Source organism: Quercus suber, unplaced genomic scaffold (assembly GCF_002906115.3).
Source record: "Quercus suber isolate HL8 unplaced genomic scaffold, Cork oak 2.0 scaffold_467, whole genome shotgun sequence".
NCBI lineage: Eukaryota > Viridiplantae > Streptophyta > Magnoliopsida > Fagales > Fagaceae > Quercus > Quercus suber.
The window spans coordinates 166,608-184,137 of NW_027069918.1; the positions used below are offsets into that span (position 1 = coordinate 166,608).

A 17,530-nucleotide genomic window follows, 5' to 3' on the forward strand; every position below is an offset into this window, starting at 1 on the left:
TTAAACATTAATAGGTAATATCATCAAAATTCAGCATATTGCGCAAAATTTATAATTAAACTAAAACATAAATTAAACTAGGTTTAGATGCTTACATGCATGCACCTTCTTTTTTGCGAATGGTTTGATAGCAGATTATCTCTGAAAATTTAGAATAGATTTCTGCCCTTCTTCTCCCGGATCAATCCACATATCTACCGCTTGCTTTGATGAAAATATTATGCGTGTTGATGCTCTTGTTGTTGATTGAACGTAAACAACTCAACACCTTTAGGCTTTGTGGATGGAAAATTCTTGGAATGTCTTCAAAACTTCATCATCACGAGGTTTGTTGATACTATGTTTTGTCCGGCTCTAAATGATTTCATGGTTTTAATTATTAAACCCTATATTTTTGTTGATTTTTATCAATTTCTATGCAGTTGACTAATTCTAGTTGAGCTTTAGTAGAAATCCAACCATGTGATTGGATTAATTTTGGTGCTACGTTTAAGACCATGAAATTCCTTGTAATTTGCATGGTCATAGGCAAAAATCAGACTTGGTTTGAATGAGATATCACTAATTGAATGAAATTACTCATGTTGCATTTTAATTGTGGAAAAAGTATGTAATTTTCTATGAAACACATGCTAAAATTTTAGTGTGATTTATATGAAAAATTGGTACTAAATAGACCATAGAACATAATCTTCATGTTCTGGTTTGGTGTTTCCAATTGGAGTTCCATTTGCACTCTCCATGTGAATACCATTTGTTTCGCTAATTAGGTTCTAATCACAGGTATTGGTGGGCACATTATCTTTCCCACTTGCATCTGGTATCAGCTTATCTCTATCCAGTGATCTACTACCACCATCAAATGATCTCGTTGAGATATTACCATGCTTTAATAATGTGCTAGCATTGTTTGATCTGAGAAGCCCATACTGTGAATTTGAAGTTCTCTTTGATAGATACCCATTGGAGGATGACTTTGAGAAATTCTCTGCTCCACCAAGAGACTGACGCCTTGACGATCCATTGCTTATGGTTCTCCCTTCTAAGGCAATGCGAGAGTTACCATTAGATGTTTTAACTTCTAAGCCTTTCCTCCAAAACCTTGAATTGCTTTTGGTATTTTTCCTAAGAAATCAAGTAATAAATGAACAATCAAGAAATGAATATTCAGCAAGTAACAAAAGAAGGGAGTGAAGTTAATAGATTAGCTTACTCACTTTAAGCTGCGCTTCTGCCTTTGCGATGCGCTCAGCTACTACCAGTTTATCACGAAGCTGTTGCATTTCTCCCTAAAAATATATGTAAAACTATATTTAGTCTTCACAATACCTTATAATTTATTGTACTTCAAAACAACAATATTCAGCTTTCCATAGCAACTATGTATTTTGAAACACTTTACTCCATATTGGTCTAACTATGTCACCTAGTCTTATCTGATAACAACCTGTTTAACACCCTGGTTTCTATTTTATAGTTGGCAATAAAAATCAAAATTAAACATAGCAGACAAGGATAGACTATAGTATGCCTCTTTCTTCCATGCATCATGAAACAATCCTAGCTCACTTACAGTTATTAGATGATAAACCCAGCACACTACAAGAAGACTATGTTTTGATGTTAGTTCAAACACTTCCTATTCCAGAATTATTTGATCAATCAATCAATGTATAAATAAACATATTAATTGAGTACAAACTAACAACAGAACCAACTGTTTCAAGAATATCTGTAGCAGAAACATCCATTAGAGAGTGACTTCCAGCAATAATACTTGCTCAGTATTCAGGGTATTCTTTGAAGAAATGAACTTTGAGGAACATGATAAAGAGGCATTGAATGGGTAACATGCCTGAAAATTTTTTCTTTCCTCAAGCCATTGCTTAACAGGCATCACTTTGTCATTGGCATCTTTCCACTCATTTGCAACTACAGTGGCAACATGATTTACAGTAACCTTCACACAAGCTACTTCCCGTTCTAAAGTTTTTTTCTCCTCCTAGTAAAGCTTGAAGGTTAGAAGCAATTTGGAGCATTTCTAACACATTCAAAATGTCTACCAGTTGTTTTGTAGAACTGAAAATTCCAAAGGTAACAGTCATTACATTCATCTCTTGCACTTTTCTTTGATAATCACGCACAACATTAGTAGCAGCACCACCAGCCAAAACAGCCTCCTCAAGCTCACGAACAGTTTGGGTTAGCTTTTCAACCTCTGCAACCTTCTGCCGATGCATTTTGTCCAGGATTTTGTTCTCCTACTGATTAGTGAATAAGACATTTCAAACTAAACTATGTCAGTTCTTTACAAAAGTTTAATTCAAAATAACAAAAGTTTAAGATCGGCTGTTCAACTTTAAAGTATGAGAAACATGACAAAAAATAAAAATCCAGGATCAAACTACAAAATAACAAAGTTATTTAATCTTCATGACAATTTTTACCACAATATCTTATGCTGTGGATACTGTTTGGGCTCCAAGCCTCTTCCTGGCCTCTTCAATGATGGTTAGCTTAATACCCTTACCCTTGGAAAGGGATACCCATGGTTTTGTCCCCTTGCCAATAGTGAACACATTGCCCAAACGAGTTGTGAATTCATGCCCAGTGGCATTTGGAATATGGACAGTCTCAAAAGTCCCCTTATGGTCATACACATGTAAAAGTACCATAGACTATGCATATACTAATATATGTTTCAGTGTAATATCAGAGTCTGATGATTGTTTAGTCCTGCAATGTCATTAAGTTATTGATACTTTCAGTTGCAAGATGTGTACATATGGAAGTACTGGGCTTTGTGCCTCTTGATTTCTGGTGGAGTTTGCTCTTCCACCCACTAAAAGTGATGTCAGAGCCCTAATTTTAGTTTTTTTGTTTGTTGCCATAGCATTGACAAGATCTTCCAAAGCTAGCTTTAAGCTTCAGTAGTTTCACTCAGCAAGGAAATGCTAACAGCACTGGCTGCACAAATTGTAAAGAGATATGCAGCAATGAAACAAACGACATTGCGTATACAGCAATACATAGCCAAAACGATATGCCTGTCAATGGAAGCCTGAGTTAACTGATAGGGACTCATGTAATGATAATAGAGATCATAGTGTTGTAACAGAATCTGTTTCTATTTCTGATATGGTGGCGTGAGCAACGGTATTGGCTTTGACCGTCTCACCCAGCCTTATATATTGTATATCTGTTTCTAATCAATGTAAGCCAAGTATTATCAATTCCAATCATTCTTTCCCTCAACCTTTCTTCTCTGCTAGATTAGTCTCTATTGTTCTAGAACTTCTTCATAGAATCAGAGCCATTAATGGCATCACAGCCTTCATCTCAGCCAACACTACACCTCACTTGAAAATACCTTTAACTTCATTACCTATACCTCCATTAACATCTTTTCCATCCAATCATCATGCAAATCAAACACCACTGTTTTTACTCTCAAACATGCCTAATCTCATGTCAGTGAAGCTTGATCAATCAAACTATATAGTTTAGAAACATCATATCACTTCACCTCTCAAAACCTACCCTTTGATTCGGCATCTGGACGAATAAATTCCAATACTTGATCAATTTCTTTTTGGCAGCAATGGAGAAATTACTTCACGGATCAATTCTGAATTTGAATCATGGCAGATTTGTGATCAAGCTTTGGTCACTTTTATCAACTCTACTCTCTCACCAACAGTAGTTTCTGTAGTTATGGGAGTTGAATCTGCCATTGATGTGTGAAGGGCTTGAGAGAAGAGGTTTACTTCCTTTTCTCAATCTAATATTCTAAATTTGAAGATTGAACTTCACAGTATCAAGGAGAATGATTGAGTGAATGTGGTCTTACACAAAATCAAAGAAGCAAGGGATAAGCTTCGAGCAGTTGGAGTAAATGTGGACAATGAAGAATTACTTCACATTGTACTTAAGGGACTACCTAGAGAGTATCATCCTCTATGTTCAGCAATTCGCCCCAGAACTGAACAACTTTCTTTTGATGAGTTACATGCACTGCTTCATGTTGAAGAGAAGCAGCTTCAAGATTCTATACAATCTAAGAAGAATAGTGCCATTACTATGGCTATGTTTACATCTGGTGGTCAAAAGTCCCAAAATTCATCTCAAGCACAGTTCTATGTGAACAATAACTTTAATCAAAAAGGCAAAGGTAGATCTAATCAGTCCTCACAAAATCCTTTTCATCGAGGCAGTAATTCACAGTATCAAAATTAATTCACTAAATCTGAAGGGAGACCATCATGTTAGACATGTGGTAAATCTGGTCATGTAGAACTGGATTGCTATCACCACATGTATTTTTCACATCAGGGAAGGCATCCACCTACTAAACTAGCTGCAATGGCTACTGGATCTCACTATACTCAGTCCAATGATTCTTGGGTTTCTGATATAGGTGCAACTGATCACCTCACTGCCAATATTGGGAATCTTTCTATGCAACAACCATACAAAGGAAATGATCATGTCACTGTTGGCAATGGTCAAGCACTACCTATCAACAATATAGGTAATGGCATTCTCAAAACTCCACTCTTTAATTTTGATCTTCGTAATATTCTACATGTCTCTAGGATAGCTTCCAATCTCCTCTCAATCCATAAATTGTGCAAAGATAACAATTGTAGGTGTAGATTTGATGTTGACTATTTTTGTATTCAGTATTTACATTTGGGGATGGTTCTTTACAAGGGCTTGAGTGAGAATGGGTTATACCCCATTTATCCTAACAAGACCCATGACAACATTTCCAATGCTCAAAGTTTATCTCATAAGTCTTGTGTCTGCACTGCTTTTTCTGCACAATCTATCACCAACAAATGGCTACTTTGGCATCAAATATTAGGCCATCCTTGTTCCAAAACTTTATAACTTGTATTTCCTGATTTGATTCCTAACTCTGTTCATGCTAGTCCAGAAAATAAAGTTTTATGTGAACATTATTTGAAAGGGAAATGCATCCTTTCCTCATTTTGTAACTAAATCCGCTAAACATTTTGATCTAGTTCACACCGATGTTTGGGGTCCTGCACCCATTACTGCTATCAATGAATTTCTTTTTATATGCTTTTTGCAGATGATTATAGTAGCTTTACTTGGCTATTTTTGTTAAAACATAAGTCTAAAGTTCCTCCCACTTTTGTTTACTAAGTCTCTTATTGAAACTCAATTTTCCACAGCACTAAAGGTTCTCAAGTCTGATTGTGGTGGGTAGTACATCTCCAAGGCTTTTACTCAATTTTGTTCTTCCCAGGGTATTTCCCATCATTTCAGTTGTCCCAATACACCACAATAAAATGGTGTTGTGGAAAGAAAACACAGACACATAGTAGAGTCTGCATTGAGCATGTTGTCACAGGACAATCTACCTCTCGCTCATTGGTCTTATGTAGTAAGCTGATTAGCAGGCTACCTTCCTCAGTGTTAAATTTGGACTCACTTTGGGAAGCCCTCTTTCATTTCAAACCTGACCTTTCTCAACTTAGAACTTTTGGGTGCACATGCTATCCTCTACTTAGACCTTACAACAAACATAAACTTCAGTTCAGAACTACTCCTTGCCTATTTTTAGGCTATTCTTCTGACACAAAAGGTTACATCTGTTTTGATCCGAATCCACTGACAAAATTTACCTATCTAGACATGTTCTATTTGATGAAGTTCATTTCACTCCACCTACCACTCCACCTACCACTCCAACTACTCCTCCCTCTTTCTCTACTTAATCATGGATTTCTCCTATCCTTTACAGGCATTTATGTTCTTCTACTCTTTATAACTCTCCTACCACATCAGAATCTATCTCTCCTACTTTTGTAGAATCAACTTCTGATCTGCAAAATCAGTTTCATTCTTCTCCTATTCCTACACCAAATGTTCTTCCAGTCACCACTTCTCTTGTTTCTCTTCCTAATCTTCACCCTATGCAAACTAGATTTAAGGGTCTGTTTGAATACCACTTATTACTGAAAACTAAAAACTAAAAATTGAAAATACTGTAATAAAATAATTTTTAAATGTGTGAATAGTGCCGTGGGACCTAGTTTTAATAAAAATTTTACTGAATTTCGTACTTGTGGGTCCTATGAACAGTGCCATGGGATCCACCATTTTTCAGCAAAACGTAACGTGCATTCCAAACGCACACTAAAAGTGGCATTACCAAACCTAATCAAAAGTGGTTCTATAAAACCATTGTTGACAATAATATTATAGAAACTCCTTCCTTTGGTATTGCTAGTAAGTTTTCCAACTGGTGTAAGGCAATGGATAAAGAATTTCAGGCACTCCGGTATCAACATACTTGGACTTCAGCGCCTCCACCATCTAACAAGAACGATGTTGGTTCCAAATGGGTCTTTAAGATCAAAAGAAATAGTGATGACATAATCACCAGGTAATAAGGCTCATCTGGGGTTCAAGTCCTCTACAGATCCCTCTTTGTTCCTCTACTTCCACAACACTACAATAATTAATCTTCTCCTTTATGTCCATGCCATTGTCATCACAGGAAATTCCCCATCCTCTATTGCCTCTCTCATCACTTCTCTTGGTCTTGAATTTGAACTCAAAGACCTTAGTACCCTTTGTTATTTGTTGGGTCTTCAATTAGCTCTCACATCCTCTAGCCTTTCCATTACACAGACCAAATGTGCTACAGATCTTCTTCATAAACATAACAAGTTTCACTCTAAGCCTTCCAAAACTCCCTTTGCTACTGCCAGTCTATCTCCCACTGAGCATTCCCCTTGTTGATCCTCATTCCAATAAAAGTCTTGCGGGAGCTCTCCAATATCTTACCTTCACTCATCCTGACCTTTTGTTTGTGGTCAATCAAGTTTGTCAATTCATGACAAATCCCACCGTTGTTCATCTTCAGGCTGCTAAACGTATTCTCAGGTATCTCAAAGTCACACTCACCTCTAGTATTCTTCTTAAGCCTGGCCCCATTTTCCTCTCAACTTTCTCAGATGCTGATTGGGCAGGTGATTTGAGTGCTAGATGAAGTACTATAGGCTTCATTGCTTTTCTGGGTTCCAATCCTATTACTTGGGCTGCTAAAAAGCAACCTGCAGTTTCTAGAAGTTCCACCGAGGCTGAATATTGGGCCTTAGCTTCTACTGCGGTTGAACTCCCTTGGTTGAGAATTTTGTTGCAAGAGTTACACATTTATCTTCTTAAGCCTCCCTTATTATGGTGTGACAACTTATCTGCATTGGCCTTGGCATCTAATCCAGTTTTCCACTCGTACAAAACATATAGAGGTGGATTACCTTTTTGTGCGAAGTTGTTCAAAAGGATATTCAAGTGCAATTTATCTCTACAAAGGATCAACTTGGTGACATTTTTGCTAAATGTCTTCTTCTTGGTTTATTGTTATTCGTTTCAAACTCACGTTGATACCTCCCCCTAAGTTTGAGGGGGATGTAAAGAGATATGCAGTAATGAAACAAATGACATTGCAAATACAGCAATATGATAACCAAAATGACATGCGTATCAATGGAAGCCTAAGTTAACTGATAGGGACCTATAAAAAAAAAATAGAGGTCATAGTGTTGTAACAGAATCTGTTTCTATTTCTGATATGGTGACGTGATCAATGGTTATTGGCTTTGACCGCCTCACCCAGCCCTAGTATTATCAATTCCAATCATTCTTTCCCTCAACCTTTCTTTTCTGCTAGATTTTGTTCTAGAACTTCTTCAAAAATCACCATACTAATTAACTAAGAAGATTTCCTTAAGGTATGAACTCTAGAACTTCAAAATTCGGAAGATTCTTTTGTCAAGTTTCTCTATTTCTAAATCCTAATCTACAACTTATCTCTGCACTCCCAATCCTCTTCTCCAAATGAAAATTATTCTCCATCAGGATTCTAGAAATCACAATCTAACTGGAGGAGCCAAAATAACACCAATGTAACAGGAAAAAAACAAAATAAAAAACAAACAAACAAACACCATATATTTCAAAATCTCAGATCCAAACCTGTCTATCTCAAACACACATTTTTCAATTCCTCAACACCCTATCTCTTAAACACATGTGCTTCGATTTTCACTAATGAAAAATATATGTAAACTATAAACTCGGAAAATTTATATCTGAAAATAAAGCCAGTGAAAAAAGAATTAACAACTCTGCTTAAAAACTTAAAAAATTAAAATCCTAGAGCAAAAAATACCCTATCTGACCTACAAACACATTTTCCGATAAACATTGAAGGTTTCGCATCTCCCCCTTCTATACAGTGCAATATTCAACAATTACTCTAGACTCTTCAGTTGCAATGTACATCCAAAAATTAGTAAACAATTTCAACACAACAACTAAATTTATTTTGTAGACAAAATGTTGTTTCAGAGAGAAGGAAATTACAGGATTGAGAGTTACCTTGGCAATCGAAACGCGCGCTTGGACATCTTCTGCCCAAGATTTCCGACAACCCCACCCCACCTTAGACGCTGATCTGTTTACTCGACTCTGGGTATCCCTGTTGCACAAATCATGTGTTTTCAAAATTCTATGAAGAAGAGGGATGTTGGGATTCGAAATGATCACCATCATCCCAGGTTTTGTGGGTTGATGAAGACAAGTCAAGCATTGTTAAGTCCCAAAAAACAACTGAAGTATTCATATGGTATGTAGATACGAAAAGAAAAAATAGTAATGAAGAAACGAACAAGAGGCATGAAAAATATACCATACCGAGCCAAGAACGTAGCAGCCTTTGATGAAACCGTCACTTGGGAACGGAGTATTAACTTCATAGTGCTCCGAATGAAGGAAATTTGCCTTGGAAAATCTAGTGTCATTTTTAATGTATGTCCCCCTGACGACTTGAAAAATTACAATGCTAATGAAATGTTTTTTGTCATCTCCTATATCAAAATCACTGGCAATTTTCGGATGCGGATGCGGAGGCATGCCAGTCCTTACATAACAAAAGTACATCTTTCCCAAGTGAAGCAGGCTTGCCGAGTATTGCACTTGCGGAGGAACATTACGAATAGCATCCATACCCATTCTCTCTGAGACTTCATGAAGGCGGTGATGCTTAAAGAATTGTTGAAGCTCCTTATCTTCTGCTTCCTCCTCTTCCTCTTCTTCTTCTTCTTCTTCCTCCTCCTCCTCCTCCTCTAATGGGACTAATGCAGCTACCGTGTCGTAGTAACATCCATAAAGCCTATGCTCTACAAAATGAGTGTCGCCGGAGAACTTACCAAGATAGTCAGGGATGCTTGTGTTTGCCCATTTATGTGTGTCAAGATCAAAACAATATAGGCGCTCTGTTTCGTGCGGCTGCGAGGCTGTAATCAGAGCCTTTCTTCCCACAACAACATGCCCCTCCCATATAGTGTTCACGTTCCTTATTGGAGGATTTGGCAGGATGATCCAGTTATCAACTTTAGGATCAAACATCTCAAAGTAAACAAAGTTTTCATCTGAGTCCCAGCGGCTGCTTCCAATCACGTAAATCTTCTCATCGGCCACAAAGGCCAGGGGGCTGGCCTTCCCACTGTTCATTGCAGTACCGGCTTTCAGTTCACGGTACTTGTGGTCATTGGTTAGCTCAAAACAATAGACGTCTTTCGGGTAAAGATCCCGGACAGTGAGCTCCTTCTTTACATCTTCATCAATGTATGGGTTTTTGATTTTCATTTCGCCACCCAAAAAATACAACATGGAGCCCAATTGAACACAACACATATCATCAGCGTATTTGCTGGTTTTAAGTTGAAGGATAGGGGAAAGCGGCGTTGGATTTCTTATTTTATCGTCTTGGACTGCTTTGGATGGTGGAGGAGGAAGAGGTATTGGTACTTCAACCTCATACAAGGAATAACTGACTGGACTAAATACGTGCCAGAAAAAAAAGTAGAGTTTGTAGCTTTCTGATGGCCCCGATGGCAGTGACTCGGCTTCCTTTATTTCCGGGTCCACGATCTTCAAGTGGAGCCTTGGATGTGATTGTGAAGGTGGTGATTCAGCTTCCTCTATTTTTCCTCGAGGAGGCAAATTTGATAAATCCAAATTCTTCATCGCCCTCATCTCGGCTTTCGTCGCGGTTTCTTCCTCTTCCATTAGTTTATATTTCGTTTTTTTCCGAATCGGCTTCTTCGTCTTTATCTTTCTTTTCCGAATCGGCTTCTTCCTAATCACCGCCCCTGATTTAAATTTTTTTTAATCTGTATCATGACAAAATTGGGCTTTTTCAAATTCATTTCCTTATAACAAAATTGGGCTTTTAACCCAAGCTTGAATATGCAGAATTAACCCACCACTATTAAATGGGCTTGAAATTGAATTATCGGGCTTAGATTAGAATTTGGCCCAATTCATTCTCTAAATTTCTGCACACAAAACAAAATGCAGAAGTTGTGTGTTTAACTGTTAACTAGATCCTTCTTAAAAAAAAAAAAAAAAAAAAAACCGTTAACTAGAAAAGCTGCACACCATGTTACGGAAGTGGTGTGTTTAATTGTTAACTAGAAAAGCAGCCCATTAGGAGCTGTTTGGTAGTGTATTTTAAACAATAATTTTCAGTATTTAAATAATATTACACATATTTTTACAAATTTTTTCACTTACATGTATTTTCATAAAAAACAAACAACATTACTAGAATAACATTACCAAACGAGCTTATGGAGGAACTAGGCTCTTCTATTTTTTTGAGTAAAGATTAATAATTTACACCTATTATAATTTAGAAATATANATATTTTAAAATTCTTGAAATTTTTGATAATAAAAAGTTAAAATTGAAATAGATTTTTATTTTTTTGAAATATTAATAATAAATTTTTACCTAAAGCAATATATTTAAATGATTTTAATGTACTTACTTATAGTAAGTTACATGTCAGAGCGTGTTACACAACATTGAACATTTATACTGAGCTATATGACATAAGCATGGCATGAAATATAAACATAGTTATTAAAATGTGAATCGTATCGTGAATTAATTTTTTATTTTTCTATATCGTATATTGGACAGTAAGATACACAAAAACCTAATAAAATTATAAGTGTACATATATAAAAGGTATATTCATTATAAATTCAAAATATATCCAACTAATGACCAATTTAATCATCATTTATGTAATAATATTTGTTGATGGTCATTTTGGAAACCAAAAAAGGAAAAAAGGAGCCCAGCAACACAAACCAAAAAGAAGTTGGCAAATAGATAGAAAAAACCATTAGGCCCAAGCGGCAAGAATAATGGATCACAGGTCCATAAAATAAATAAATGGGTCTTGAGGAAGCAAATGGGCTCCAGAAAGAGAGAAATAGCAAATAACAAACTCATGGGTAGTGTATGATGTAGAAAAGTGAGAATGGACAGTAGCAGGCCCAAAACAATGCAAGCAAAGAAAGTAAGGGGTTGATGGCAGGCCCATAAATCCCAACGATGAGTATGAGGTAATTGGGTTGGGGAAGCCCAATAAAGTTAGTAAAAGTCCATGGGAATACAGAGTTAGGAAAATGGCCGAGGAAGCCCAAGAAAAGCAAATGGGCCAATGATACCTAAGAGAAAATAAAAGGGACACAGGAGCCCATAAGTAAGAAAACTCATGATTATGCTAAGCCACTGGAAAAAGAATAAACTGTAGGGTTGAAGAGACCCAGCAAGATCAAGTCATTACAACAGGAATGACAGAGTGATATGGCAGGACATAATAGCAATCAAGAAATAGGCTGAAAGAAATATAAAGCTCAGTATCAAATAAAGCCCAGCCCCTAAAGGGAGCGAGAAATTGTAAAACAACCTACATAAAAAGTCAAAGAAGGGCGGCAAACTGTGCAGGCAAGCCTCCAGACCACGACAAACGCATACGTAGCAGGCAGATTTTGGACATACGTGAAAGGGAGACACGCTCAAGGCCCAGGCACCACCAGCCTGTACGGAGCCAATATGGGACATGGTGGGGTCATGGGTCAGAGGTAAGAGGGCATGGTTTGGTGGTGGGGAGAGAGGAAAAAACCTATTATGCGGTTCCTGCCCAAACTCTTTTGAAAGAGGATACGTCCTGCTGGAATGACATTCCACCCAAAAGAAACAAGATTGAGTGGGAACCGCTAGATGCATGCCATGAGGGATAGAGAGAGAGCACTCACACCGTGGCAAGAAAGGGTGCCACAGCAAACTAATAAATAACACATCTCTCTTTTGTTTAGAAATGGAGAGTGGTACACAGACAGACCAGTAATGGTCAACAAGTACACCCAGACTAGACAAAAGTGATTAAGGGCTAAAATAGTAAAATCTGGTCACGGTAAGCACTCTATAAGGAGACCCTTGCCATGCCCAGAGAGGGGGTAGCAAGAATCAGAGGAGATGAATCACAAAACAAAAAACAAGAAAGAAAAGAAAGAAAAGATAAGAGGAAAACTAAAAAAAAAAAAAAAAAAAAAAAACAAAGAAAGAAGAAAGGAAAAAACAGAGAGAGTTAGACTAACAGGCATGCACTAGTAGGTCGATTTCCCTCTCTCCCTCTCAAAATCCTGCTCTCTGTCAAAAAGTAAAAGAATTCCTTTGGGCACCAACCATTCAAGTCCGTTTCCCTCAAAACCATTAATTTCCATTGCAGGATTTCCCTGGGAGATTAATTGCGTTGAGAGGATGCATTCTTCCCTCTTTGGTTTTGCTTCTACGGACTAGATTTGATTTGATTTTTTTCTCTTTTGATTAACTCATATTACCATTTGTTCCCTTTACTTTCTTTGTAAAAGTCATTGTTATTATTGCGATTACGTTTCTTGAATAGGGATTATTTGGTTATTTTTTATTAAATAGCTAGAGTGCTCTATTTTGTTGTTATTTTTATATTTGCCTACTATGACTCATCTGAAACAGCTCTGCCTACCATAAGCACACTCTTGGTAAACGAGGCATAATTTGTGCACAAACTGGCCCAAATTGAGTTGCAATTAGACTGGTCTCAACTCCCTTACTCAGAATACTTGGACCTTTACCGCAGGAGGCAGCCCAGCCCAGCCCAGCCCAACATAACAAAAAAGGCCCCTACAATATTTAAGAAAGCTAATTAAACAAATCAATTTAACATATGTTTATAACATACACATTCAAATTGATTAAACTTGAAAGTAAAACGCAATATAAATTTTGAAAATCTCTTCTTTGTGGAAAGGAATAATAGAGGTGGAGGTTTGGCCATGTACTAGAGAAATTCAATTGACGTTAATGTGGAATCGTTCTCAAAGAACCACATTGATGCGATTGTGAATAAGGGAAAGGAGGATGCTTGGAGATTCACAGGATTCTATGGAGAGCCAGTGACACATAAACGCTTTGAATCATGGGATATGCTTCGACAACTGAACAACCGGTTCCTTTTACCTTGGATTTGTGCCGGGGATTTCAATGAAATAGTTAGAAGCACTGAGAAATTAGGGGGGAGCAACAGAAGTCACAGCCAAATGCAGTTATTTAGAGATGTTATAGATGAGTGCGGGTTTATTGACTTGGGCTATGTTGGATCACCATTCACTTGGCAAAAGCACTTTGCAGATGGTCATTCCATTTGGGAAAGACTTGATCGTGGAATGGCAAATAATGAGTGGTTCTTGAAGTTTGCTGGCACAAAAATCTATCACCTCTCCTCAAATAATTCGGACCATTGCCCTCTATGGATCATCCCAGATGGTCTTGAAGTGCCACAAGTCACAAAACCTTTCAGATTCGAAGAAATGTGGCTAGCTGATCGGGGCTGTACAGAAATTGTGGAAGCTGTTTGGGCATCCCCAGAAGAGGCCGAACCTGCTGTCAAAGTGAGTAGAAAAATAAAAAAATGTGGGAAGGAATTACATGCATGGAACCGAACCCATTTTGGGAATGTGAGAAGTGAACTAAAGAAGAAAAGAAAACAGTTAGTTGAAGCCGAAAAAGAAGCCATGAGATCAGGTTTAAATTTCAAGATTCGGGAACTAAAAAAGGAGACATGTGATCTAGAAGATAAGGAGAACAGAATGTGGTTCCAAAGATCAAAAGTTTTATGGGCAGCAAATGGAGATAAAAATTCTAAGTTTTTTCATTGTCGAGCCACTCAAAGGATGAGGAAAAACTCAATTCTAAAAATCAGGAAGGAGGATGGAGGTTGAAGTTCTAATAGTGAGGCCGTAGCAGAAACCTTAACAGCCTACTTCCAAGCTTTATTCACCTCAGCAAATCTGCCTCTTTGTGAAGATGCCACTGATTCTATCAATAGGGTGATAACAGATGAAATGAATGATCAACTCTCCATGGAGTTCCAGAATTGGGAAGTTCAGCAAGCCATAAAGCAGATGGCACCCCTCAAAGCACCTGGTCTAGATGGTATGTCTCCATTATTTTACCAACACTATTGGGATCTAATTGGTGAGGATGTTTCACAATCTATCCTTACTTTTCTGAATTCAGCTTCTTTACCTGATCATCTTAACCATACATTCATTACTCTCATTCCAAAGAAAAAAAATCCGGAGCATGCTTCTGAATTTAGGCCTATTAGCTTATGTAATGTATTATATAAGATTTTTTCTAAAGTCTTAGCAAATAGGCTTAAAAGAGTATTACCAAAAATTATCACTGAACACCAAAGTGCTTTCACTAAAAGCCATCTCATATCTGATAATATTTTGGTAGCTTTTGAGTCTTTACACAGCATGCAGAAACACAATGGGAAGGATGGATTCATGGCAATCAAGCTTGACATGAGCAAAGCTTATGATAGGGTGGAATGGCCTTATCTCGAAGCTGTAATGAGGAAAATGAGGTTCAACGACAAATGGATCAAGCTTCTCATGCTTTGTGTCACCACAGTCTCCTATTCCATTCTTGTCAATGGAGAACCAAAAGGCTTAATCCATCCAACCAGAGGCATCAGACAGGGTGATCCTATCTCCCCATTCTTATTCCTGTTATGCACAAAAGGATTGCATGGCCTAATCAGTAAAGCAGCCGCCCAAGGTGATATTAGGGGCTATTCATTATGTAGAAATAGCCCTCGATTGACTCACCTCCTATTTGCAGACGATAGCCTGTTGTTTTGCAGGTCAACAAGGCAAGAATGTCAAAGGATTATAGAGATCCTAGATACCTATGAAAAATGCTCGGGTCAAAAAATAAATAAAAGAAAAACCACCATCTTTTTTAGCAGATCAACTTCTGAAGATATGAGGGAGCACATCAAGCTTATTTTGGGGGTTCCAAAAATAAAGCAATATGAGAAATATCTTGGCCTTCCATCTCTAGTTGGGAGAAACAAGAAAGCCAGCTTCAATTACATTAAAGAAAAGGTGTGGAGAAAAATCCAAGGGTGGAAAGAGAAGCTCTTGTCACAAGCAAGAAGAGAAGTCCTAATCAAATCAGTAGTTCAAGCTATCCCTACATACACGATGAGTTGCTTTAAGCTTCCTTTGGGATTATGCTCAGAAATTGAGAGTCTCATAAGGAAATTTTGGTGGGGACAAAAAGGAGATAGGAAGAAGATTCATTGGGTGAAATGGGATACTTTATGTTGTCCAAAATCTGATGGGGGTATGGGTTTCAAGGACTTAGCCCTTTTTAATGATGCACTTCTTGCCAAGCAAGCTTGGAGACTCTTGCACAATAAGAATTCCTTATTCTACCGAGTGTTCAAGTCCAAATTCTTCCCGAATTGTTCGATTATGGAAGCTACTGATAAAGCCTCAGCTTCATACGCTTGGCATAGTATCCTAAAGGGTCGAGATGTCCTGTTGAAGGGGGCAAAATGGAGAATGGGATGTGGAAAATCAATCAATGTGTGGCTGGATGCTTGGCTGCCACCTCTTGATCATCCATGAATCCTATCACCACAGGTTGAAGGCTTTGAAGATTTGAAGGTGATTGATCTCATAGACCCAGAAGCAAAAAGCTGGGATGAAAATCTGTTACATGGTCTATTTAATCCCGAGGAGGTGAGTTTGATAAAGAGCATTCCATTATGCATCACCTCAATTGAAGACAAGCTTACGTGGTCCTTCACTGCTTCGGGTGAGTACACTGTAAAATCTGGGTACAATTTCTTAGCAAAGGAGTTCTTGAATACTCAGGTTTCAGGTTAATTGGTGCCAGACAGTGGGATTTGGAAGCTGGTTTGGGGTCTTCGAATCCCAAGTAAAGTAAAGAATTTCATTTAGAGATCATGTAGAGATGCTATTCCTGTGAAGAAAAATCTGAAGAGGAGACAAATCCTCCAAGATGATAGATGTGATCATTGCCATCAAGTGCCTGAAACAGTTCTCCATGCAATATGGGAATGCTCGACCCTTACACCGATCTGGGACTCCTTTCAAGAACTCTCTTTTCGCAAGAACCGTTCCTTCCATGACACAAAGGAACTGCTACTCTTTGCCAATGAAGAGAAAAAAAATCTGGAGGTGATGGTGGTAACAATGTGGACTATCTGGTCCCGTAGAAACCAGATTAGAGTGCAGCAAAATGATTATCCCATATCCCAAGTCGTTCCAAATGCTCGGCAAACACTCTCTGTTTTCCATCGTGCAAACAGAGTCCAATAATGTCATGCCACGGTAAATAGCACAAACCAAGTTACTTGGATCCCACCACCAGCAAACTCACTCAAGATCAACTTCGATGGGGCCCTGTTCAAATATATTAATAAAGCCGGTTTGGGTGTGGTTATCCGCAATGATCATGGACAAGTACTTGCATCCTTATTGGAACAGATCCAGATGCCTTTTTCCTCTGATTTGGTTGAAGCACTAGCAGCGGCACGGGCCATCTCTTTTGCTTATGAACTCAGTTTTGCCAACTACATATTGGAAGGTGATTCCGACGTGGTGATAAAAGCTCTCAAGCATAATGATGACTCCCTATCTTCTTTTGGTCACATTCTTGCTTCGGCAAAAACTTTAACAGATGTCAATTGTATTACTTTTTCCCATACTCGTAGAAGTGGCAATGCTATTGCTCATAACCTAGCAAAACATGCAAGACATGTCATAGGTTTTAAGGTGTGGATGGAGGATGTTCCTCCACATCTCCATTCTGTATTGTTCGCCGACTATGGCTAACTTTAATGATATTTCACAATCTTCATTCTCAAAAAAAAAAAGTTCTAANAATGTGTTCAACACGACTTATTCAGTGGTCACTGCTTGTGCTAGCTTATCATCACATGTTCAGTTCTGGCTCAATGAATGTAGAATTTAGTAGGTTAACTGAAATTGACCCAAAAGAAAGATCATTGGAATATAAGATTATGTGCTCTTTGTGCCAGTGATGGACTTGACAAATCCTTGCTCTCGTAAATGTATACAAGCTGGAAGAATCTGGTTTTTCCAACAGAGAAAAGTTTCACTGATTGGAAAACAGGCAGGCATGATCATGACCGAAGAGAAAGTTAGTTTGAAATTAAATTAAAGTAGACTGATCAGCCAATCTCCATCACAGAAAAGGAACTCCACATTGTGTTTAGAAAAAATTTACTTTAGAAATGATTTGACT

General features: G+C 37.8%; 1 protein-coding gene and 1 pseudogene across 2 annotated transcripts; both read right to left on the bottom strand.

Moving 5' to 3' along the window:
* Positions 1-662: 662 nt before the first annotated feature.
* On the bottom strand, positions 663-2,261 carry LOC136062924 (microtubule-associated protein 70-2-like; annotated as a pseudogene).
* On the bottom strand, positions 1,217-10,206 carry LOC112026486 (uncharacterized). Of its 2 annotated transcripts, XM_065762657.1 has the most exons (3): positions 8,729-10,206; positions 8,419-8,518; positions 1,217-2,264 (listed from the first exon to the last, which is right to left on the bottom strand). In XM_065762657.1, exons 1-3 carry the CDS (start codon positions 10,108-10,110, stop codon positions 2,262-2,264), a joined length of 1,485 nt encoding a protein of 494 aa, XP_065618729.1. In that variant the 5' UTR covers positions 10,111-10,206; the 3' UTR covers positions 1,217-2,261. The 2 variants fall into 2 exon arrangements, with proteins under 2 accessions (XP_065618729.1, XP_023914945.1); XM_024059177.2 differs by lacking the exon at positions 1,217-2,264 and having other exon boundaries at positions 8,734-10,206.
* Between the last annotated feature and the right edge of the window lie 7,324 nt (positions 10,207-17,530).